We start from the raw sequence: 24,882 nt of genomic DNA on the forward strand, positions 1-24,882 counted from the left end.
TAAAATATCACTCCCCATACGTATTGTATTTTCATGAAGCCCGTGGGAGAAGCGAGTTTTCTCTGTGTCTTCTGCTGTTATTTAATCCTAGGTTTCTTAACCTTGGCTATGCACCAGAAGCACCTCTGGAACTTTTAAAAAAGCTGATGCCTACAATTAATCACAAGACCTTCTGAATTAAATTCTCCTAAGGTGATTTGCTGGGTATGAATATGTCCTTGAGGTTTCCTAGGTTGTTTGAATAATGTATAATCAGGGGTATTCACATGATATTCTGTAGTGTGATATTTCTGCTTCTACTGTTTTTGTTCTTAAAGACATTATGTTTCTAAGTGTCATGTCACACATCCAAATCACCCGTGTATGAACTTCTTCCTTTTTTTTTTTTTTGTAGAGACAGAGTCTCACTTTATGGCCCTTGGTAGAGTGCCGTGGCCTCACACAGCTCACAGCAACCTCCAACTCCTGGGCTTAAGCGATTCTCTTGCCTCAGCCTCCTGAGTAGCTGGGACTACAGGCGCCCGCCACAACGCCCGGCTATTTTTTGGTTGCAGTTTGGCCGGGGCCGGATTTGAACCCGTCACCCTCGGTATATGGGGCCGGCGCCCTACCGACTGAGCCACAGGCGCCGCCCGAACTTCTTCCTTTAAAACAGTAGTTCTCAACCTTCCTGATGCCTCCTAATGTTACTACCCTTTAATACAGTTCCTGATGTTGTGGTGACTCCTAACCATAAAATTATTTTCGTTGCTACTTCGTAACTGTAATTTTGCTACTGTTACGAATTGTCATGTAAATATCTGATATGCAGGATGTATTTTCATTGTTACAAAGGGGTCGTGACCCACAGGTTGAGAACCGCTGCTTTAAAAGGATGGTTATCTTTGCCCTTCTTTTTTTTTTTTTTTGCAGTTTTTGGCCCGAGCTGGGTTTGAACCCACAACCTCCAGTATATGGGGCTGGTGCCCTACTCCTTTGAGCCACAGGTGCCACCCTGCCCTTCTTGATAAAAACAGGGTTCTCACTTGTTCAGAGAGCCACATATTTGCATTATGTAGAATATAGGGCTAAAGCCCTATAAAGGACTATCAGAACATATCAGGTTTCAGGATCACATCCCCATGTCACCACTCTTTCAGACCTTGGTATCCCAAAGTTCTATTCCTCCTTGTCTGTATATGAGGTTCCCTCTACCTGGAGTGTCCCTGGAAGTAGCTATTATTAGGTGACTAATAATAGCCTCACAGAATTTTCAGAATGTAAAAGTGCTTTGAAAATGCATAATAACTAACTGGCAGCTGCCCCCTCTGTTGGGTGAATGGATGATTTGAAAGAAAGAGACAGCCTTTAATATGTTGATTTTAAGCAGAAGGGGGTCTCGTTGCTCGGGGTTGGTTCCTTGGTGGCCAGCTACTTTCCCTCACACCCTATGGCTTGTTCCTAAAGCCTACAGAAAAGTCCGTAGGAGTAAAGTGAGTGGAGGAACTTTAGTTGTTTTGCTCCCTCTGAATGGCCCTCTTTCATCAGGATGTGCTGGGACAAGGGCCTTTTTAAGCCAAACTATCAGGGGAAGACAAGAGTTCCACAAGAAGCCATTTGCTCTTTGGGTGGGGACTCCACGCCACAGCTCCTGTGAAGGGCTCACTGGCTCCTTCCCAGCCTTTTCTGCTTTGTGTTGGGACTGGATGGCGGCACCTCTGCAGAAAGTTCAAGGGGGCATTAAAGATGTCACTACGGCAGTCACGAACCTATTTTATTTCACTGACTTCTGCATCTTCCTTCAGCCAACTCAGTACTTCTGCTGTTCAGAGGTTTCCAGCCCAAATTAGTATGTATTACCACCCTCGTTTCTGTTTTCCTACCGTGTATTGGTTTCTGGATGATAGTGGCTGTTTATATTCTGAGGATTTGGGGTTTTAGGAGGAACATTGATTGAGATTTTTGTCTTGTCTTCAATGCTTTGTAGAAACTTTAATCTTATAAAGGCTTCCTGAATAGCTGAGAATGTATTTGTGTTGTGGAGATAAAAGCGTTGAGGCTGATGGTAGACAGGGCAGTGGCCAAATCCCTCATCAAGATTTTTCTTAACGGAATGGAGCAAGATGGTCTACTTTGTCTGGGTCTGACCTTGTGTAACTTCAGTCACTCTTTTTAGGACACTAGAATCTTTGGTGAGAAGGCTGATTTTTCTGTAGGTAGATGGTTTGTGGGTCTCACCTTCCTTGCGATGGGTACTTAGTAAAGTGTGTGCACCCTCACCAACATGGATTCCTTAAAGAACTTCCCCAGCAGGGAACTGTGCCTGTTGGCATTAGCAGCCTGGCAGAGAGAAAGAACCACATAAAACCACATAAAGCTCTGACCGTCGGAAATAGCAATTGAATCAGCCGCACAGAGGGCGTGTGAGGCTCTGGGCGTGGAGTGAGCTCACAACTGAAGACGGGAAGCCAGGTCACGAAGAGTATCTGCATCATGTTTTCATAAATCCTGTGACTGACCATGCTCTGTGGCCTCCCACCCTATCCCCCAAGCGCCATCTCCTGTGGTTTTCCTCCTGCTTTATCCCCTTACCGTATTTGCAGGAAAGACTGCAGGGTGATCTCACAGCTTTGGGACAGTGTGCTGCTTGGGCTTCTTTATCATAAATGCCTGTTATCATTTGTCATGGGGGAACAGAGGTAGAGTGTTCTAAGGCCCCAGTTACTGCAGTCCCCTGACTTCATGTGTAGAGGAAGAGGCTGTGATTCTTACCAGTCTGGGAACACTGAGGAGGAACAACGGCCTTGTAAGTGATCATGGGGTAAACCCAGCCTATTTTTTTTACATTGTTCCCTTTTTTCCCAAAGAAAATGTAAGGGAAATCAAGGGGAATTTTTGGCCCTGATTTCCAAGGCAAAGGTCACTGTTAATGGTTTGGCTATTTCTAGAGTGCTTGGGGGGCGGAAGGGTTTCTGGTCAGTAAGAATTTTTTTTTTTTTTATTTAATTTAGAAACAAAAGAGAGGTTTGATGTTGACTTGAAGGGGTTTTCTCAGTTGCTTCTCTGAACTTATTGTTGTTGAATTTTCATGGGTTTTATTTTAGAGTTGTCTTGCGCAGATCTTTAGAATTTTGGTGAGAATAAGTAGTAAGTGATCTGTGCCCCACTGTATTACAACAACAGACGTGGTTGTAAAATTCAAAGGCAGGCCAGGGAGGCTGGTGCCGGGCGATTTTCAGGGTAGAAAAGTGTAAAAGTGTGAGATTGTTCTGCATCCTGCTAAAATGAGACAGCTGGGATCTTAAACGGCCAGATTTGAAAGAGTGTTTTTTGAAAGAGCTTTTAGCTTTCCTGGGGTGAGGGGGTGAGACCACAGAGAAGAGATGGTTCTCCTTTCCTTCATTATTTATAATCCTGGTCTTCTCAACACTGGAAACTTGCAGCACAAATATGCAGCTGTCATGGAGTGAAGAGGATGACTTGGCAGTCCATGTGTGGTAGCAGATGAAATGCGCGCAGATGCAAGTGTTGGTTTTAGGAAATAAACAAAAGTGGTTGTCAGTAATTCAAAGGCCTGAGTAAGAGAGGGAGAACTGAGCCTTATGATTTCATATTTGTGAAGTCACTATTTTTAGCATGAGACTTTAACCAGAACAATTAACACATTTTATGGTGGATTTGATATGGAACATAACAGTATGCCTGACTTCAGTAGCTGCTGTCTTTTTCTTTTTTCTTTTTAAATCATAGCTGTGTACATTAATGCAAGGGATACAATGTGCTGGTTTTATATACAATTTGAAATATTTTCTTTTTTATTATTAAATCATAGCTGTGTGCATTAATATGATCATGGGGCACCATACACTGGTTTTATAGACCGTTTGACACGTTTTCATCACACTGGTTAACATAGCCTTCATGGCATTTTCTTAGTTATTGTGTTAAGACATTTATATTCTACATTTACTAAGTTTCACATGAGCCCTTGTAAGATGCACCGCAGGTGTAACAATTTGAAATATTTTCATTGAACTGGTTAACATAGCCTTCATGGCATTTTCTTAGTTATTATGTTCAGACATTTATATTCTGCATTTAGTAAGTTTCACCTGTACCCTTGTAAGATGCACCGCAGGTGTAATCCCACCAATTACCCTCCCTCCACCCATCCTACCCCTTCCCCTCCCCTCCCTTGCCCCTTTCCCCATATTCTTGTGCTGTAATAGGGTTATAGCTTTCATATGAAAGCTGTAAATTAGTTTCATAGTAGGGCCGAGCACATTGGATACTTTTTCTTCCATTCTTGAGAAGACAGGCGCACGGCATACAGACACATGAAAAAATGCTCATCATCTTTAATCATCAGAGAAATGCAAATCAAAACTACTTTGAGGTATCATTTAACTCCAGGAAGATGAGCCCACGTCACAAATTCCCAAAACCAGAGATGTTGGCGTGGATGTGGAGTAAAGGGAACACTTCTTCATTGCTGGTGGGAATGTAAACTAATACCATCCTTTTGGAAAGATGTTTGGAGAATACTTAGAGATCTAAAAATAGACCTGCCATTCGATCCTATAATTCCTCTACTAGGTATATATCCAGAACACCAAAGATCACATTATAACAAAGATATTTGTACCAGAATGTTTATTGTAGCCCAATTCATAATTGCTAAGTCATGGAAGAAGCCTGAGTACCCATCGACCCACAAATGGATTAATAAATTGTGGTGTATGTACACTGTGGAATATTATGCAGCCTTAAAGAAAGCTGCTATCTTAAACTGATAGTTTGTATGGTGTTTTCTTAGCACCTACAGTCATATTTTGGACATAGCTGAGTTTCTTATTCCAGGATTAGAACGCATAACTGGGGCAAAAGTGATCTTGCTTTTTTATATTACAGAAAATACCCTTATATTTCGGTCAAGAATTAACTTGCTTAAGTTCAGCATTTTGTTAAGAGAGGAAAAAAAAAGGACTACTTTTTCTTAGAGATTTGCTCTTCCCAACATTTATATGTTAATTGTGCTCAAGAGGGCATTATTTCTGTAGTTCCCTATAATTTGAACTGTGGCTTTCTTTCAAAAATTAATAAAATGTTCTTTTTGTTGGTATAAAGTATGGTATATTTTCTGGTACTGTGAAAATTAAATGAAAATATTGCCATTTTAAAAAGTTAATATTTGTTCAACATAGAAAATTTGGCAACTATTAGAAAAAGGAAGATAATCACAGATCATCCAATGCTCTCAAAAAAACAGTTAATAATTTTTGTGTCTCAGCTCGGCATCTATAACTCAGTGGTAAGGGTACCAGACACATACACCGAGGCTGGTGGGTTCGAACCTGGCCCAGGCCAGCTAAACAACAATGACAGCTACAACAAAAAAACAGCCGAGCGTTGCGGTGGGTACCTGTAGTCCTAGCTACTTGGGAGGCTGAGGCAAGAGAATAGCTTAAGCCCAAGAGTTTGAGGTTGCTCTGAGCTGTGACACCACGGCACTCTACTGAGGGGCCACATAATAAGACTCTGTCAAAAGACAAAAACAAACAAACAAAATAATAATTTTTGTGTCTCTTCTGGGTAATTTAAGAATCAATGGTATTTTTGAGTAATTTGCAGTAATTAGAAGTTGCTGCAAGACATGATTGCACGAGGGACTTTGCCTAACAATTGCAATCAATGTAACCTGGCTTATTGTACCCTCAATGAATCCCCAACAGTAAAAAAAAAAAAAAAAGTTGCTGCATTCGTTTTTGTATATTAATTTCTGCATAAACTGAAGATCTTTTTGATAGCTAAATCATGAAGGTGCAACATTTTTTAATTTTAATTTTTAAAGTTATAGATTGGATATGAATGTTATTGCTAGTTAAAGTAATTAGCAATAGTTACATTCTAGATTCATTTTGCTGAGAAATTCATTGGGTTAGCTTGAGGTTTCCCATAGGAATAATGGACAGGACACCCTTGACTAAGTTTAATCACAGGTCAGTAGCCACCCACTTTTGTGAAGATGCAAGCAACTAGTAAATGTGTAATTTTGTCTCCCTTGTCTTCTATTAAAAGAGATGTCAGCAAGAAGCAGTGAGTTGTTAAAAGTCAGAGTTAGAAGCAAAGATTAGTAGCAAGATTATGAAAATTCACAAAGTGAGTCACCCTCTCCTAATCAGGGAGTTGTTCTCTATTTTTAGAAACTGTTCTATTAGAATACCCTTTAGAGTATTCTTTCTTTTTTTTTCTCAAGAGATTCACTTTGTCGCCCTTAGTAGACTCTTTTGGTGTCACAGCTCACAGCAACCTCAAACTCTTGGGCTCCAGTGATTCTCCTCCCTCAGCCTCCCAAGTAGGTGGGACTACAGGCACCCACCACAATGCCTGGCTATTTGTAGAGATGGGGTCTTGCTCTTGCTCAGGCTTGTCTCTAACCCATGAACTCAGGCAATCCACCTGCCTTGGCCTCCCAGAGTGCTAGGATTACAGGTATGAACCACCATGCCCAGCCTCCTTTCAAGTATTCCGTAGGAGGGGGACCGTGGCCCTTGTAGAACTTAGTGTTGTAGCAGGAACATTCTTTCGTCATGCAAACTCTCCAGCAACAAGCCTTTTGCATAGGCAAGATTTGAGAAAAGTCCTCTGTGAAATTCTTATACGGGCAAGTTTATCCTGTTTGCATTTCACATGCCTTTTATCTCCCTAACACATTTTTTCTTCCTACAGCACTTTTTTGCCCATTCTTCTCTCTGAACTGTCATTTAACTGTGTTTTGGTTTTATCCTTCCCAGCTTAAGTGAGAGCTTTTTCATGGTGAAAGGAGCAGCCCTCTTCTTACAACAGGGAAACAGCCCTCAAGGCCAGCGGAGTCTTCAGCACCCCCACAAACATGCAGGTGAGGGCTCTAAGTTGATGCTGTTACATGGGAACTCCTTTTCTGTAAAAGGGAACCTCCTTCTGTTGATGGTGAGCAATTTGCTTGGTTTTAAAGCCAGAGAAGTCGCGGAACACAGGTTTATAATGACCAGTGCAGGTTGGAACCTTCAGTGCTCTTTCCCTGAGCAGTCTAGGCACCTTTTCCAGGTAGCACTGGGAGCAGGTGAGCTTTTTAAACCATGTGTTGTCTATGTGAAAACTAAGGTGGTCAGCAGTGTCCTGTTGAGATGTAAAGATTCCCTGTACACACTTTATCACATAGCTGCAGGTTTTTTTTTTCTTTTGAGACAGTCTCACAGTTGCCCAGGCTAGAGTGCCGTGGCCTCAGTCTAGCTCACAGCAACCTCAAAACTCTGGCTCAAGCAATCTTCACACTTAAGCTTTCCAAGTAGCTGGAGCTTGTAGACACCTGCCACTACACCCAGCTAATTTTTCTATTTTTAGTAAAGATGGGATCTTGCTCTTACTCAGACTGGTCTCAAACTCCTGATCAGGAGGATCAGGATCAAGGGATCCTCCTGCCTCGGCCTCCCAGAGTGCTAGGATTACAGGCATGAGCCACTGTGCCAGGATGGATAGCTGCAGATTTTAAATGACAGTTTGACCTTTTAACAAATGCACCAAAATATGAGGACAATTAATGACATTAAGCCTATGGGGGGGAAGCAGAAAGAGGGACGCAGGGAGGGGGGTGGGGCCTTGGTGTGTGTCACATTTTATGGGGGCAAGACATGATTGCAAGAGGGACTTTACCTAACAATTGCAATCAGTGTAACCTGGCTTATTGTATCCTCAATGAATCCCCAACAATAAAAAAAAACAAAAAAAACAAATGCATCAGAATGCATCGTGGCCCCATGTTGTCCCCTTGAAAATAATCATCTGAGGTGCCATATACTTGTCTGGGATGCTATCATTTCTCAGAGCACTTGGCAACCCCTCACTTGGGGAATTTCTTAAAGAGCCTTTGGCTCCCACTCTGAGGTGGTGTCTGTGAAGGAAGAAATCTTTATTCTGTAATGATGGTGAGTTTGGTTTTTGGAAGTAGACAGAAGTAATGGAGTGGAAATCAAACCAAGTGTTAATTTAGGTCCAAAGGCAAACAATTAAGCAAGGCCCATAAAGTGATGAGACTGATTTTCTAAGGAGACTTGACTCGAAACTGAAGGCAGTTTGAAAAGAATTCTTCTTTTTTTTTTTGTAGAGACAGAGTCTCACTTTATGGCCCTCGGTAGAGTGCCGTGGCCTCACACAGCTCACAGCAACCTCCAACTCCTGGGCTTAAGCGATTCTCTTGCCTCAGCCTCCCGAGTAGCTGGGACTACAGGCGCCCGCCACAATGCCCGGCTATGAAAAGAATTCTAAAAACGCTTGTGCACAAGTCAGTCTTTGGTATGAGTTTGCTAGCTTCTGGGGATACTTCTTGGGTGAACAGCACATATTTGAATGTCTGGGAAGGTGTGTGCCTTTTAGAACAACAGGTGAAACAAACTGGCAGGGGCCCCAGTTTTCTTGTTACCTGTGATAATGTTTAACCTCAAGTTATCCAGCTTCATTTTAGATCTGAGTTTAGGTTAGAATTTCATACCACATGATTTACAGCAAACACCAAGACTGTCAGTATTTTTTCATGCTGATACTTATAATCAAGATTTAGATCTGTTTTAAGTTAAGAAAATAATTGTCCCACACAAGAAAGCAGGGTGGTCCGTGGAAAGAATATTTGCTTTTCCACCAGGTAGACCTGGCATCTGATCCCAGTTCCACAACTTACTGAGCAGTCATAGGTTGACTTCTGAGCCTCAAGTTCCTAATCTTTACAATGGGCATAAAATATTGGTACCTTAGACCAATATTTTTGACAACAGTGACAAATTTTGTGGAAGACAATTTTTCTGCTAGCTGGAAGGAGTGGGTAGGATGGGACAGGAGGCAGAGCTCAGGCAGTGATGCTGTGCAGCCCATCTCTTAGGCCACAGAATGCATTTAATGTGCCTATCGTGTGTGTGTGTGTGTGTGTGTGTTTCTACAATGACTTCTAGTATAATAACACTATAAACAGATTCTTTATTCTTGAATTTGCTAATGGTTCTGCCCTGTTGGGAATTTAGCCATTGTTCATCTTAGCTATAATGCATACAACAAAATGAATGCTCACTCCTTGCTTACTAAGCGTAAAATGTCTCCTTTAATTCAGAGAACAGGAAGATAGGGAGAAAGTCACTAGCTGGTTGACTCTTCTTTCCGTGAGGTCCGGAATGGATGGTGAGCTGAGGAAAGCAGAGGGGTTGCCAACCAGCCACAGCTGCTTGGTAAATGGCCTTGGGAGAGGCCCAGACTAGACTTTACCTTAGTTCCTTTTTTTCCTAGAATTACCCTCAGGTCCCCTAAATGAACCAGAGTCCCTCTCCCCCACTAACACTGTGCCGCGCTGAGTACAACTGAAGGTTAATTCTGTTCATATAAAAGTAATTCAGTTTGTTTCAACCAGTCTGGTAAGTTTTGGACCCTCTCTAGGGCTTAAATTCTCTGATTTTTTGTGTGTGTGGATGTCAGACTACAGTTTGGATTTCTGTCTGTCAGCAGTTCAATATCTTAGCAACAGTCCTACTGAAAGGAGTTTATCTGTGTGGAAAATGTCCCTTTCATTTAGACATTTATCAGATAAGGGGTTTGTTTTCACTTTCATCTGTGGAGTTCAGTGACTCAGGGTGGATGGTGGGAGGGCACAGGCTGGTGGAGAACCAAGCCATGGTGTGTGTGGCCCTGTGGCCTTGGTGATGTGACAGGTGGGGTGCTACTCAGGTGAAGGAAGGGGCATGGGAGCTCTGTCCTCCTCAAATGTGAACCATTACCTCCAAATCATTTTTCTTCAAATACAATGCCAATGTTGGGTGTTGCGCACCTTGGAATCCTATTACTGGAGAGAACAGATAAGAAGGCATGGTTTTTTTCTTTTAATTTTATTTATTATGGAAAGAACATGAAATCCACCCTCCTAACTATAGCAGCATGTTTCTTTTCTTTCTTTCTTTTTTTTTTTTTTTTTTGATAGGGGCATGTTTCTAATGACCCATTCCTTTCTGAGGCAGGAAGTGCAATTTGGGCATCATATGTCACTCTGCCTTAAAAAAATACATATGCTTTTGCAAAAGGAACAGATACTATGTTTTGATCTTCTAGGATTCTGATTGTGATCTCTAGGGTAGTTTTAAACTATATATCTAAATTCCTTGAGGCATTGCACAAAATAGAAATTAGTTCAGATTTTCTGTGAGTTATTTATTGTACAGGCAGTCCCAGAGTTAACAAACATCTGATGTACATACAACTTGCACTTATGAATAGGGCTATTATAGTAAGTCCCCGAGTTACAAACATCTGACTGACATTCAACTTACACTTACCAACAGGGGCTATTAATAGGCAATAGGCAAATATACCTGTACTTACATACAAATTCAACTAAGAATAGACTTATAGCCCTACCTCATTCATAACCTGGGGACTGCCTGTAGCACCTTCTAGATCAACATCTTTACAGATGAACCTTTTCTTCAGGAAAAAATCTATGCAAACTAGGGAAAAAGGCAGCATGGGAGTCCTACTTGCTGCTTACTACTCAGTGCCCCTCAGTGATGGTGGTCCCTCTTCTGCTAAAGCATTCCCTTCCCTGAGGTTCTCCCACAGAGCCAGGAGACTCACTTTCCTCAGTGTAGCCCCGAGACACTTCTTGGTCCCGAGGGCAGGTTGGGAAGTTCAAAACCTGGCCCTGGATTACTGCTTCTTAAATAATGAGGAAAAAAAGAGGACATTATCTTTAGCAAAAAGGGGGAAAATGATAGATAGATTGTTGTCTACTGGAATTATTTCTCTGGGTACCCAAAATACAGTGCTATCTATAGAATCATTTAAACAACCCCTCCTCCACAACAACCCCTGTGTCATATGTTATAGAAATAATCTCTGTCTCTTATGGAAAATGCAAAAAAGTTTGAAGAGGAAAAATGATACTCAGTCCTTTTTCTCTTGAATTACTTCTTAGCAAATCCCTTCCAGCCATGGCTGTAGTTTCTGGCCTCTTCACCCTAAGTTATGTTTGCTTAAATAAAGTAACACTTTTCTCCAGGTTTGTCTATATTTTCTTTCTTTTTTTTTAATTATTATTTTTTTTTTTTTATTGTTGGGGATTCATTGAGGGTACAATAAGCCAGGTTACACTGATTGCAATTGTTAGGTAAAGAGGTTTGTCTATATTTTCTAAATTTTGTGTTTAAAAAAAAAAAAAAACGGCGGCGCCTGTGGCTCAGTGAGTAGGGCGCCGGCCCCATATGCCGAGGGTGGCGGGTTCAAACCCAGCCCCGGCCAAACTGCAACAAAAAAATAGCTGGGCGTTGTGGCGGGCGCCTGTAGTCCCAGCTGCTCTGGAGGCTGAGGCAGGAGAATCGCGTAAGCCCAAGAGTTAGAGGTTGCTGTGAGCCGTGTGATGCCACGGCACTCTACCGAGGGCGGTACAGTGAGACTCTGTCTCTACAAAAAAAAAAAAAACTTGGCTCAAACCTAGAATTGCAGCGTTTTGGAAGCCCAAGTCAGGACGATTGCTTGAGGTCAGGGATTTGAAACCAGCCTGAGCAAGAATGAGACCCTTCCTCTATCAAAAAATAGAAAAATTACCCAGATGCAGTGGTGCACACCTGTAGTTCCAGCTACTCAGGAGACTGAGGCAGGAGGGGCACTTGAGCCCAGGAGTTGGAGGTTGCTGTTAGCAAGATCATGCTTCTGCATTCCAGCTTGCATGACAAAACAAGACTCCATCTCTCAGAAATAAATGAATGAACCCTATATTGTATGTATTTCAGAAAATAAGAGCAACTTGTAACAAGATGGCATAAGCCCTGGTATCCTCATCCTCATCACATGATATTTGGGACTAAGTTTTTGTGGTGTTTCTCCTGTGGTAGATAAATGCTAACTTCTAAGTTCTCTTACAGGCCCTCAAAATCAGCTTTTCAGGGGTTTTGTCCTAGAAAGTGGGTGGGAAACATTTAAAAAATTTCCCCATTCGTCTAACAGGTGACCTGCCCCAACATCTTCAAGTGATGATCAACCTACTGCGTTGTGAAGACAGAATCAAGCTGGTAAGAAGTATAAGAGTGACAAGTGTTCATTTTTAATCATGAAACTTGGTGGGAGAACCATTCATGAATAATGGGGGTGGAAGCTCTTAATATCACAACAGATTGTCCCAAATGACTTGCAAAAGCCAAAGCCATGTTTGTTCCTCTGTACCCCAGAGGGACCAGGGGAGGGATGTTCGTTCACTTCTCACATTTCTTGTATGTCCCCTCTGAGCCATGCACTGCCCCTGGTGCTGGGGAGATAAACCAGACCCAGCTTCTGATTTTAAGAATTTCATCTTCACTTTTAATTCCCAGAGGGAAAAGTAGAAAACTAAAGTTCTTGATCTTGGCTTGGCAAAGGGACGGAGGCATCCCCTCGACAGGCAGACCAGTGAGGGCATCTCTGCCCTGTTGTAGGCCGTGCGCTTGGAGAGCGCCTGGACCGACCGCGTCCGCTACATGGTGGTGGTGTACAGCAGTGGGCGCCAGGACACCGAGGAAAATATCTTGCTGGGAGTTGACTTTTCCAGTAAGGAAAGGTGAGTCTGATGGGATAGTGGTACCCTACTGGGAGGGGGACAAGAGTTATTGCTGGAAAAAGGTTTCTGTGGACCAAGATCCATGGGAGATGATTTTTGGGAGGGGGCATTGTGTCAGGGAACAGCAGGATGTGCCATTTCAGCTCTTGTGTGCCTGGCACTGTGCCAGATCCAATCTGTGTTTTTGGGGAGCTCAGAGTCAACTAAAGGATGAAAAGTTACTCTGTGTGTAGAGGCATAATTCTGGGTGCTATAGAGAGGGGCATGGTAGCCAGAGATATGTCCTGAAAGAGGGGATGGCAGTGATGAGCATGAAAGGACAGGCTGGGGCTACCCATGTGAAGCAGGGAGGACACTTTTGGCCCACGGGTGGTATGGAAGTGTGTAATCAGTAGGTGTTGCATGGGGCACCTAATCCAGGAGTGGTACTCGTGGGTTCCCACTTACTTTCTGGCAGGTCCTTGGTCAGAGGCGTTAAGAGAGGCTTGGAATTTGCCACTCACTGGAAGCCAAGTGAGTTGTATCCTAGACCCTATAGTGTGTGAAATGCAGGTGAACACCTCACTTGACATCCAGGATAAATGAATGCATGTAAGATCATTGCAAAACCTGGATTTGTTACATGAAGATTAAAGTAGAATTCCTTTATTCATCATTCATTAATCTATTAATTCATTAAGTGTATAGTTTATTTGCATTCTTCTATGTATGAGGCAATGGGTTAGGCCCAGGTACATAAAAGAAGCAACAGTAAAAACAGATTTGGCCTCAAAGAGCCTATAAGCTTAGCGTGGAAGACGTATGGGAGAGAGGTAGATGGAGAACACACGAGAGGGGTGGTCAGAGAGAGCACATGCTTCTGAAGGATGTGGTGCCTTGAATGAGTCTCACTTCAGGACTAGAGGCACAGCAAGAGGGTGCATTCAAACAGCATCCCTGGCAGAATCAGTAGGAGAAAAAAATCAGTTTCAGAGGCCACAAATGGTATGGTAACAGTGCAGCCTGGTCTTGTTCCTCCTCTGAGAGCTGCTGTGGGCCACACGAGAGGGACCAAGTCTTTGTTGCTAGTTAGAAGTGAACACCAGTACATAACAAATAGTGTTCTGAGAAAGTTTTCTGCAGTCCACTCAAGGGAATTGGAGTTTGGGATGACGTGTGTGGCCTTGGACTATCTGGGAATCCAGGTATAGAATTTGCCACATGTGAAGAGGCGAGCTCCAAAAAGCCACATGGAGACTGGTGGGCTTGTTCTATTATGTTGGGAAATCTCCAGGCTGCCAGGAGTGGTCAGAGCCTCAGCCAGGCACAGTGGCCCAAACCTGTAATGCCAGCACTTTGGGAAGCCAAGATGGGAGGATCTCTTGAGGCCATGAGTTCACAGTCAGCCTGGGCAACATAGCAAGAGCCCATCACTACAAAAAACTTAAAATTTAACTGGGCATGGTGGCATGTGCCTGTAGTCTCAGCTACTCAAAAGGCTGAAGCTGGAGGATCACTTGAACCCAGGAGTTGGAGGTTACAGTGAACGAGTAACCTTTTTTTTTTCTCTCCTTTTTTTTTCTCTCTACTTTTTTTTTTTTTATGAGACAGAGTCTCACTATGTTGCCCTCAGTAGAGGGCCCTGGCATCACAGCTCACAGCAACCTCAAACTCTTGGGCCCAAGCGATTCTCTTGCCTCAGCCCCCAAGCAGCCGGGACTACAGGCGCCAGCCACAATGCCCGGCTATATATTTTTTTGTTGCAGTTGTCACTGCTGTTTTAGCTGGCCTGAGCTGGATTTGAACCCGCATGCCTCAGTGCATGTGGCTGGCGCCATAACCACTGTGCTACGGGTGCTCAGCCAAGACCTCGTCTCTTAAAAAGAAGAAGGGGGGTGGAGGAAGAAATGGTCAGAGCCCAGTCTTTTTGGCCATTTTCCATATGGTCATGAGGCTCAGAGACATTGATCATTTAAAAGTGTTTTGGTCACACTTGTTCTTCAGGAGATTATCCAAACTATTTGTGTTCTTTCAGGGGCAAGCGCTTCCCTCCCCAAGTATGGTCCATCCCAGTAACACTTTCTAATCCTGAATCAGCATCTGCCACCCCAGATGGCACCCATCATCTTGATCCTAACTGCTGGGTCTGACAAAGTCCAGTCCTTCTCCCCATCACCTCTGTCGCTTCTTTTGCAGGGCATAGCACACTTAACAAAATGCCTCCTTGAACATGCCATGTAATCCCTGCATCCCTGTGGGGTAGACAGTCCTGCCTCATATTTTATAAATGAGGAATCAAAAGCTCACGAGGCAGAGGAGGCAGAGGCGATGACACCAGAATCAGCCCAGTAGGTAGTTGAGCAGGGACTTGGGACTTTCCTGCAGACCTGTGGATTGAGTAGGTGCCACTCACTCTTTGCCAGTGTGCCAGGGCTGTCTCCCCCACACCACCTGGCCCATCCATTCACCCCTAGGTTTGTCTTATTTGTACCTGTTAGCTCTTTCCATGTGGCACGCACCCTGCCAGGGGCTTGCAGGGTGCGTGCTCACCTGCATCCGTGAGCACAGCAGAGGTCACAGGCATGCGTTGGATGCATGCACATACACATACGTGTTTGCAGGCACACGTTCTAAGTTCCTTTTTCTCAGCTGTGTACTTGTTCCTGCCCACTCTGAAATGCCTTTTCTCTCCACCCTACCCAACTTTGCCTCCCTTTAGTATCCCAGCTTCAGTTGTCTTGGAGCCCCCTCTGTCTATGGTCTTCTTACCTCCAGTGCCTGCTCTGCCCTGAGGCCCAGGCTGCTTGCATTCTGTGAGCAGAAGCTACAGCCTGCCTGTAGGCACCATTCCCAAGGCCAGCACTGGTCTCCTGAGGGGGCAGTCATGAGGCCATGAGTGCTGGACAGACTGGCGGGGATTAGCCACTAAGCTGGCCTTCCTGCCATTGGGCTTGACGTTTCTGTCCTCCACTCCCAACATCCTTGGGGATTGACAGCTGGTCTCTCACACTGCTTGAGCGCCAGGCTCTCATATTCTAACCTGGCTTGAAATCAAAGCCTGGTCCTCACCAGAAGCCTTTGGCCTGCTGAGGGCATGATATGCATGTTTCTCTAAATTCCTGCTGGTAGATTGTGTTTCTTCCAAAAAAAAAAAGAGAGAGAGAGAAATGAATGTTTCCTCTGAGGGGCATCTTCATGGGGTTCCCAGTGCAACAGCTGAGTGTGGAGTTAGCAGGGACAGTGTTGGGAAGATGACTGGCTGCAGCAGGCTCTCACTCGGAATTTTCTATCTGCACGCACTTTCTTAGGAGACGGAAGCCACCACTCCACATGTTCTTTCTTAGAGTATTAATTTTTCTTTTTGAATTTGGAAACATTTTGAGTGCTGTGAGCATATCCCACTGTCTCCGTGTTTTGCTATCTATAAGGGACCCACATGGTGGGATTTGGGGATAGGCCTGTCTCCTGCCTGGACCTCTAGGCTTGTCTGGCTCCTCAGCCCCTGCTGCACAGGCCCCAGGGACTCAGAACCTGCTTTCTTCTCCTGTAGCTGCTCTCACCCACTTTATCCTTCGGGTTCATTCTTTTGCTAAAAAGATCTAATTTCCCTAACTGCGTGTCCCTTCCCCACTTTCTATATATAGAGTCCACAGGCTCTCTTTCATTGTAGAAATATTAGTAACCACTATAGAACTACTGCAAACTCACAAAATAACAGCTAGGGGCCAATAGGCGATTTGCAGAATTGTTAGTCACTCATGGTCTCCGGCTTGCTTCTTGTTTCCAGTTTAAGACCATGAGCAGAAGCTCTCCATGGGCTCTGCCTCCTGGTGTGTCAGGGGGGCCAGTTTTAGGGGTTGTTTCATGTGGGCAGTCTCACCTTGTCCCCTCAGCCTCAGCCTGCCGTGGGCCTGAAATCCTATGCTCTTTGCCCCTCTCTGAGCAGTGCCCTCCCGTCCTTCCCAGTTCCTGGCATGGACTATCAGTGCTCAGGTCTGGTCCTCCATGCCCACGTGTTCCCACGTGTTCCCAGGGCACCTTCTGACCTGACTTTATGCATATTGAATTTGGGCTCTAAGGTGACCCTTCCTTGCCTCTTAAGGTGCTGACTCAGCCGCCTAGCTCCTGGAACTCTGTGACCTCCACCTGAATTTTACTGTGCAACTTTAGGAAGGAAATTCAGTTAGCCCATCAGGAGTGGATAAGACTGCAGGGTGTGACCTGAGAATCTGCCCAGCTTAAAAAGCTTATTGGCCAGAAGGGCTGGAAACTACCTTCCCTTCCCCACAGATGCAAAGGCACTGTTTTGAACAGTCCGGCTAGGGCCTAGTTCTGGGAGGCATCCCAGGAAGGGGCTGTTAAGTAGTAGCCGAGATATAAGTTCAAGCAAGATTGCCGACAGCCATTAGCATTGGGCCTTGGCACAGGGACAGTAGTTTCTCACAAGCTGACTCATTCTCACATGCCTGAGGAATCTTTGTAATAATCTGAGGAGACCCTGCAATAAAGCCCTTTCTTTTCCTGTGTGTTTTTTCTGTGGCGCCAGTCTCAAAAGTTGTTATGTATCATTTTGCTGTTCAGATGGGCAAAACCTGATTAAGTTAGTTTGTAAAACAGCAGCTGCAGAAGCAGAGATCCAAAAGTGAACCCTAGTAATGGTGTGAGCATACTCCCTCCCTCATCACCCTGGGACAGGTAAGGCTAGGTTGGCCTCAGCACCATGGCCTCCCCCAGCTGAACACCAGCCCTCTGCTGCTTTTGCCCCAGCCACAGTGAAGGCATGAGGTCGGCTGGTTGCTCCTTACACCCCAAAGGCCTTAGCTGGGTGCTTATGGAGTTGTATCCAAAGGTTGTCCCAGATCTGTGTCTTCTAGAATTCAGTGGCAATGATCCCTACCAAATAGCCTAAGTAAGACCCTCTTCCAGACGCAGTCTGTTCTGGGCTAGGGGGTGGTTTCCTGCTGTTAACTGGAAACACCTGGTAAAGAGACAGAGGCCCGGTGAAGAGAGAGAGAGGGAGGACTGTGTGCGCTCCTGGGTGGGCACTGACTCCAGACATCTTTTCTTCCCCCTTGTAGTAAAAGCTGCACCATTGGGATGGTTCTCCGACTGTGGAGTGACACAAAAATCCACCTGGATGGAGATGGGTAAGGAATCTCTTTCAAAGATTCTTTCCAGGTTGACTTTGAAACATGAGTTGGTTGGGGCATCGTTGGGTAATCATTACTCACAGAATTGCACGTGATAGGTTCATTACATTAGGAGAAACAGTATTGCCCTCCCTGAGCCACACAAGGAAGGGTGCATGGGCACATTTTGCATTCTTTTTTTTTTTTTTTTTTTTTTGCAGTTTTTGGCCGGGGCCAGGTTTGAACCCTCCACCTCTGGTATATGGGGCCAGCACCCTACTCCTTTGAGCCATAGACGCCACCCACATTTTGCATTCTGTAAGGGATGATAGGTCATGAGCAGAAGGGGAAGCACATTGCAGGGGATCCGCTCCTGCTCATTCACCCATTTGCCTGGATTGGTTAAGCGAATAGTCAACTGCCCACTCTCTGGGCCTAGCGCCTCTGTGTTTAGATGCAGTGATACCACAGGAGCTTAACAACTTTGGGGGTCCAGGGAGAGATATACCACAAGCAGGCACAACAGTGTTCAGGGCTGGACGCAGTGGCTTACACCTATAATCCCAGCACTCTGGGAGGCTGGAGGCAGGTGGATTACCTGAGCTCAGCAGTTCGAGACCCCATTTCTAAAAATAGCCACGTGTTGTGGCAGGTGCCTGTAGTCCCAGCTACTCGGGAGGCTGAAGCAAGAGAATCTCTTGAGCCCAAGAGTTTGAGGTTGCTGTGAGCTATGATAGCACAGCACTCTACTGAGGATGACGAAGTAAGACTCTGTCTCAAAAAAAAAAAATAGAAAAATTAGCTGGGTATTGGGGCATTGTGGTGGAGGCCTGTGGTCTCAGCTACTTGGGAGGCTGAGGCAGGAGGATTGCTTGAGCCCAAGAGTTTGAGGTTCCCGTGAACTAGTCTGATGCCATGGCACTCTAGCTTGGGAAACAGAGCGAGACTCTTTCTCAAAAAAAATAGTGTTTCAAGTGCCTTTGGGGACACTGCAGAGGAGGATTTACGCTGTCCAACCTGGGCAGGTAGCCAAGGGGCAAAGGCCATCTGGGTTCCACATGCATTCACTCCCAGGGAAGTCCACCAGAGCTGTGAAGAGTAGACAGAGTCAGGAAAGGAAATTGGGGGTTCCAGACAGGCCAGAGTTGCATTGCCTTGCTGATAGGATGGGGAGAGAAAAATAAAAATTCGATTTAGGGATTATAGGGATATATTTCCTTTTTTTTTTTTTTCCTCTTTTTTATTGTTGGGGATTCATTGAGGGTACAATAAGCCAGGTTACACTGATTGCAATTGTTAGGTAAAGTCCCTCTTGCAATCATGTCTTGCCCCCATAAAGTGTGACACACACCAAGGCCCCACCCCCCTCCCTCCTTCCCTCTTTCTGTTTCCCCCCCATATTTCCTTTTTAAAATTTTTGTTTTTTACAAATATATTTTACATGCCATTCCAAAAAAGACCAGGTGGGGCAGGAGGTAGTGGGTGGGCGGGGATGGTTGGAGGACATAAAAGATTTGTCACTGGATGTTATCCTTGCCTGATACCCTTTGCTGGGCTTCCAATTTTCGTAGAACTCACATTGCTGGGTTAAAAATAAGCCTTCCCTCGTTTGAGAACATATCCTTTCCTGCTTCTGCCCTGGTCTCTGTCACAGTGGGCTCCATGATCCTTTGTCAGATGGCATGAGATGTACTTGTTCTCAGGGTCCAGATGGGCCGGTCCCCATCATCTCAGAGTGGTTTGATTAAAAGAGTCTGATTTCTAGCCGGGTGTTGTAGCAGGCACCTGTAGTCTCAGCTACTTGGGAGGCTGAGGCAAAAGAATCGCTTAAGCCCAAGAGTTTGCAGTTGCTGTGAGCTGTGATGCCACTGCATTCTACCAAGGGCGACATAGTGAGACTCTGTCTCAAAAAAAAAAAAAAAAAGAAAGTCTGATTTCCCACCACAGATACCTTCCTTTTGTTTTTCATTTCTCAGTGGATTCAGCGTGAGCACAGCAGGAAGGATGCACATATTTAAGCCTGTGTCTGTCCAGGCCATGTGGTAAGTGTAATGTAAGGTTTTAACTCCTTAGAGATATTTTCTTAGCTAATGGTATGAATAGAAAAGCCCTTTCTGTTTGGAAGCTCATTTAGACACATGTAAAATAAACGTAAAATTTGCTGTTTTGACCATTCCTTAAATGTACAGTATGTACAGCTCAGGCCAGGTGTGGTGGCTCATGCCTATAATCCTAGCACTCTAGGAGACCAGGGCAGGATGATCCCTTGAGCTCAGGATCAGTCCGAGGAAGAGCCAGACCCTGCCTCTACAAAGGAAAAAAATAGAAAAAGTATCTGGGTGTCATAGTTGGGCGCCTGTAGTCCTAGTTACTTGGGAGGCTGAGGCAAGAGGATTGCTTGAACCCTGAAATTTGATGTTGCTGTGAATTGTGATGACACCATGGCACTCTAGCCTGTGCAACAGAGTGAGACTCTGTCTCAAAAATAATAAATAGGCTCGGTATCCGTAGCACAGTAGTTACACATACACTGAAGATGGCAGGTTTGAACCCGGCCTAGGCCAGCTAACCAATAATGACAATTGCAACAAAAAATAGCCTGGCGTTGTGGCGGGTGCCCCCAGCTACTTGGAAGGCTGAGGCTAAAGAATCGCTTGAGCCCAAGAGTTTGAGGTTGCTGTTAGCTGTGATGCCACGGTACTGTACTCAGGGGGTACTCTACCCAGGGAGACTCTGTCTAAATAAATAAATAAATATAAATAATAATGAATAAATAGGGGTGATGCCCATAGCTCAGGAGGTAGCACGCCGGCCACATACACCGAGGCAGGCAGATTCGAACCCAGCCCGGGTCTGCTGAACAACAATGACAACTGCAACAACAACAACCACCAAAAAAAAAAAAAATAGCCAGGCATTGTGGTTGCATAGTCCCAGGTACTCAGGAGGTTGAGGCAAGAGAATCGCTTAAGCCCAAGAGATAGAGGTTGCAGTGAGGTGTGATACCACAGTACTCTACCAAGGGTAACATAGTGAGACTCCATCTCAAAAATAAAATAAAATAATAATAAAAAAAGAAAATGTCTTGGCACCTGTAGCACAGTGGTTACAGTGCCAGCCACATCATCAAGGGTGAAGGGTTTGAACCCCACCTAGGCCAGCTAAACAACAATAACAACTGCAACAAAAAATAGCCAGGCATCGTGGTGGGCGCCTGTAGTCCTAGCTACTTGGGAGGCTGAAGCAAGAGAATCACTTAAGCCCAAAAGTTTGAGGTTGCTGCGAGCTGTGACACCACAGCACTCTACCCAGGGTGACATAGTGAGATTCTTTCTCAAAAAAAAAAAAAAAAAAAAAAATCTTTTTTTTTTTTTGGTGGCATTTAGTATATTCACAATGTTGTACAACCATCACCAATATCCATTCCTAGAACATTTTCTCTTTTTTTGCAGCAGTGTCTCACTCTGTTACCTAGGCTAGAGTGCTGTAGCCTCAGCCTAGCTCACAGCAACCTCAAATTCCTGGGCTCAAGTGATCCACCTGCCTCAGCCTCCCAAGTAGCTAAGACAACAGGTGCCCACCATTATGCCCAGCTAGTTTTTCTATTTTTAGTAGAGACAGAGTCTCCTTCTTGCTCAGGTTGGTCTCAAACTGCTAAGCTCAAGGTATCCTCCTGCCTTGGCCTCCCAGAGTGCCAGGATTACAGGTGCCAGCCACCACACCCAGCCCCATTTCCAGAACATTCTCATCATCCCAGACAGAAACTCCATGCCCATTAACAGTGAATTCTTTTCCTTTCCCCCAGCCTCTGGGAACCTCCATACTACTTTCTCTCTCTATGGATTTGCATGTTGTTCTAGATGTTTCCTTTAAGTGGAATTATATAACATTTGTCCTTTTTTGTCTGCCTTCTTTTACTTAGCAAAATGCTGTGAAGGTTCACCCGTATTGTAGTGTGCATTGGAACTCCATTCATTTTTAAGGATGAATCATATTCTGTTGAGTGAATAGACTGCATTTTGTTTCTCTGTTTGTGGACATTTGGGCTTATGAGTAGTGCTGCAGTGAACATTTGTGTGTAATCTGTTTGAGTCCCTACTTTCAGTTCTTTCTGGTAGATACCTGGAAGTGAAATTGCTAGGTCACATGGCAATTTTATGTTTAGTTTTTTGAGGAACTGCCAAACTATTTTCTACAGAGTCTACACTATTTCAGAACCCTGCCAGTAAAATACAGGAATGCTGATTTCTTCATAGCCTTGTCAGTTCTTGTTATTTTTCTTTCATTTTTAATAAATATCTTAATGGATATGAAATGATATCTCATTGTGGTTTGGATTTACATTTCCCTAGTGACCATTCATGTTGAGGATTTTTTCATGTGCTTATTGGCCATTTATTTGTCTTCTTTGGAGAAATGTCTATTCAAGTCCTTTACCCATTTTTAAGGGGTTTATTTGTTTATTATTGAAGGTGTGTTTTTATATATCTCTAGCTCCAGCTCACAAAGCATCACACCAGCATAAATTCAATCTATTCATTGTACCTAGTTCCTAGTAGGTGCTCAGTTTGTCAGTGAGATGAATGGCCCTTTTTAAGTGCCCAGCATGCAAGGAGCCATCAAACAGGCAATTCTGTCTTCGTGAGGTTTAAGTCTATTGAGGAAAGTGACCACAAAGGTCACATGTTATCCCCAGGAGTGGGGGAGTGTGTTCTCGCAGGGTGTAGGGCAGCAGGGTTGTGGGGCCTGGGTAGGGGTGGCCTTCCCCTGGGACACTCTGCTTTTGGGATGATGTAGGTGAAGGCTGCATGGGGTGGCTGTGTCACATCTACAGCGTCTCTTGGAGCCTTCTTCCTCCTTGTTGCACAGGTTGCCCATGCAGCAAACTCAACGTGATAGTCTCTCTCAAATTATCTGGGAAAAACTCAGGAGAGAGTCAGTACCTCCAGATGAGAAGGGTTCTGCCCAGTGTTTCAAAGTAACAATGCTTTTTTCTGGGACAGTGACAGTTATGCAGAATTCTCCAAGGGCCACAAGTTAATAATTGTGCTTCTGTTTTTTTAACCACCTCTGTTAACTCCATGCTGCAGTCAGTTCAGGATCATTTTGGGGAAAATCATGAAATCATAATTCTGGAACATGAACCAATAGATGTCCCAGATGTTTCTTCGTGTCCCTGGATAATTTGTTCTCTTTCTTCTCTCTAGACAAGTAAAAAATAGGCCCACATGTTTTTCCAGAAAGTTCGGAACAAGAACTAAATTTAGCAAACATTCAGCTCAAGTAGGTTCCCTTAGCCAGACTAGAGATAGGACAGAAGCACGCAGTTGGGGAAAGTGAGGTGGATTACAGTGTTTTTCCTGCCACTGCGGAGCCATTCTCTGAGGTCCTTCTCCATTCCAAAGCGCCACTCTTCCACCCTTTATTTATTTATTTCAAGAGACAGAGTCTCACTTTATCGTCCTTGGTAGAGTGCCATGCCGTCACAGCTCACAGCTGTGAGCTGTCACAGCTCACCTCCAACTCCTGGGCTTAGGCGATTCTCTTGCCTCAGCCTCCTGAATAGCTTGGACTACAGGTGCCCGCCACAATGCCCAGCTATTTTTTTTTTTTGCAGTTTGGCTGAGGCCGGGTTTGAACCTGCCACCCTTGGTATATGGGGCTGGCGCCCTTACCCACTGAGCCACAGGCACCGCCCACTTCCACCCTTTATTGATAGCTCATTTGTGCCATTCTCTGAGAAATTTTCAGCCTGTCTTTGTATGATAAGTAAAAGAGGGTGACTAAATAAAATGTGTATGTTTTTAATATTGTTTCTTTTGCCCCATTTTGTTTACCCCAAACCTCTTCTTTAGTTAATTTGTATATTAAAACAATTTTTAATGTTTAAAACTCATTTCCTTAAGAAATCTAAGCTATTATAACATAATATTGACTGGGGAATAGATAGAAATGTAAATATTTGGAATGTAGTCAGATGTCTCTGTAATGTATCAAAAGACTTTCCCTTCCAGCTGCCAGGCATAATTGTGCAGTTGTGGGCAAGGTTACCACTACTTCAGAAGCAAACCATAGTTCTTTAGAGCTGACTGATGGGAGAGTAATGAAGTCTCTTGTTCATTTTTTTCTCCTTTTGGGAAATGATGAGGGATGTTCTGTCTACTCTTAGACCCCGTCAGTGACTGTGTCACACGTCACAGTGTGTGTGTCCCCCACAAACCCTTGCATATGAACACAGCTCCAGAGAGGTGTCCTGCAGGAACTGCCCTTCCCAGGCCCTGCCTGAAACCCTTGTTTGGAGGAGACACTCCAGCCCTTCTCATGCCCCCTTAGGTCTGACCCTCTCCCCTCCTCACCCAGGTCTGCTCTGCAGGTGCTTCATAAGGCCTGTGAGGTGGCACGAAGACACAACTACTTCCCCGGGGGTGTGGCTCTCATCTGGGCCGCCTACTATGAGAGCTGCATCGGCTCTGAGCAGAGCTGCATCAATGAGTGGAACGCCATGCAGGACCTGGAGTCCACGCGGCCCGACTCCCCGGCGCTGTTTGTGGACAAGTATGTAGCACCTCCTCCCTAGGCAAGCCTGGCCACACCCTCAGGCACCTGCCTCTCTGTACCTGGGCCTAATCTGGGCTCATGGGTAGTCTTTGGCTGAGGGAAGGGTCTCTGATCACCCTCTACCCCTAAAAAATTATAGACAAATTTGGTGAATGAGAAACAGATCCATAACTTCCATCGATTCTCAAAGGAATTTGTGGCCCTGTGTATCACCAGTCTCTCACAGTGCCTCTGCAGTCTGGTCAGAGAGGTAATTCCCCAAGCTTTCTGCTCTGCTCTTAGGAGAATTATGAATGTGACCTGTGCTTTAGATCCCAGGGCTTTATGTTCCACTGGGCTGCTGCAGAGTTGAAGAGGGCTGTGGACACTCTACAGTGTCCATAGGGCAGGGGTCAAAATGATTGGAAGTCATATCATGTGAGGCCTCAAAGAAATCACGAGACAGACTGGGGAAAAATGATAGTTGCCTTCAAATTATTTGAAAGGTCATCATGGGAAAGAAAGCTCACCCTGGTCAATGTGACCCCTAGAATTCCAAGTAGGGCTGGTACACAGAAGTTACAGGGAGATACATACATTTTGATTTTGTATAAGGAGGAGCTGATGGGAGATGGCCACAGCCGGGCTAGGCTACCTCAG

General features: G+C 44.7%; 1 protein-coding gene across 8 annotated transcripts in view; it reads left to right on the forward strand.

Moving 5' to 3' along the window:
* Positions 1 to 24,882, forward strand: part of SSH1 (slingshot protein phosphatase 1) — a 75,094-nt gene that overhangs the window by 26,663 nt on the left and 23,549 nt on the right. For 2 of the 8 annotated variants that reach the window (XM_053588990.1, XM_053588989.1), the window contains exons 1-7: positions 1,636 to 1,828; positions 6,774 to 6,877; positions 11,992 to 12,056; positions 12,456 to 12,577; positions 17,635 to 17,703; positions 19,662 to 19,727; positions 24,046 to 24,240. In XM_053588990.1, coding sequence (XP_053444965.1) covers positions 1,686 to 1,828; positions 6,774 to 6,877; positions 11,992 to 12,056; positions 12,456 to 12,577; positions 17,635 to 17,703; positions 19,662 to 19,727; positions 24,046 to 24,240 — 764 coding nt within the window. In that variant the 5' untranslated portion in view covers positions 1,636 to 1,685. Of the gene's footprint in view, positions 1 to 1,635; positions 1,829 to 2,462; positions 2,786 to 6,773; positions 6,878 to 11,991; positions 12,057 to 12,398; positions 12,578 to 17,634; positions 17,704 to 19,661; positions 19,728 to 24,045; positions 24,241 to 24,882 lie in introns of those variants that run through there. The other 6 variants (XM_053588985.1, XM_053588987.1, XM_053588991.1 and 3 more) reach the window with 5 other exon arrangements.

The sequence above is a fragment of the Nycticebus coucang genome, chromosome 4, assembly GCF_027406575.1.
Source record: "Nycticebus coucang isolate mNycCou1 chromosome 4, mNycCou1.pri, whole genome shotgun sequence".
Lineage (NCBI taxonomy): Eukaryota > Metazoa > Chordata > Mammalia > Primates > Lorisidae > Nycticebus > Nycticebus coucang.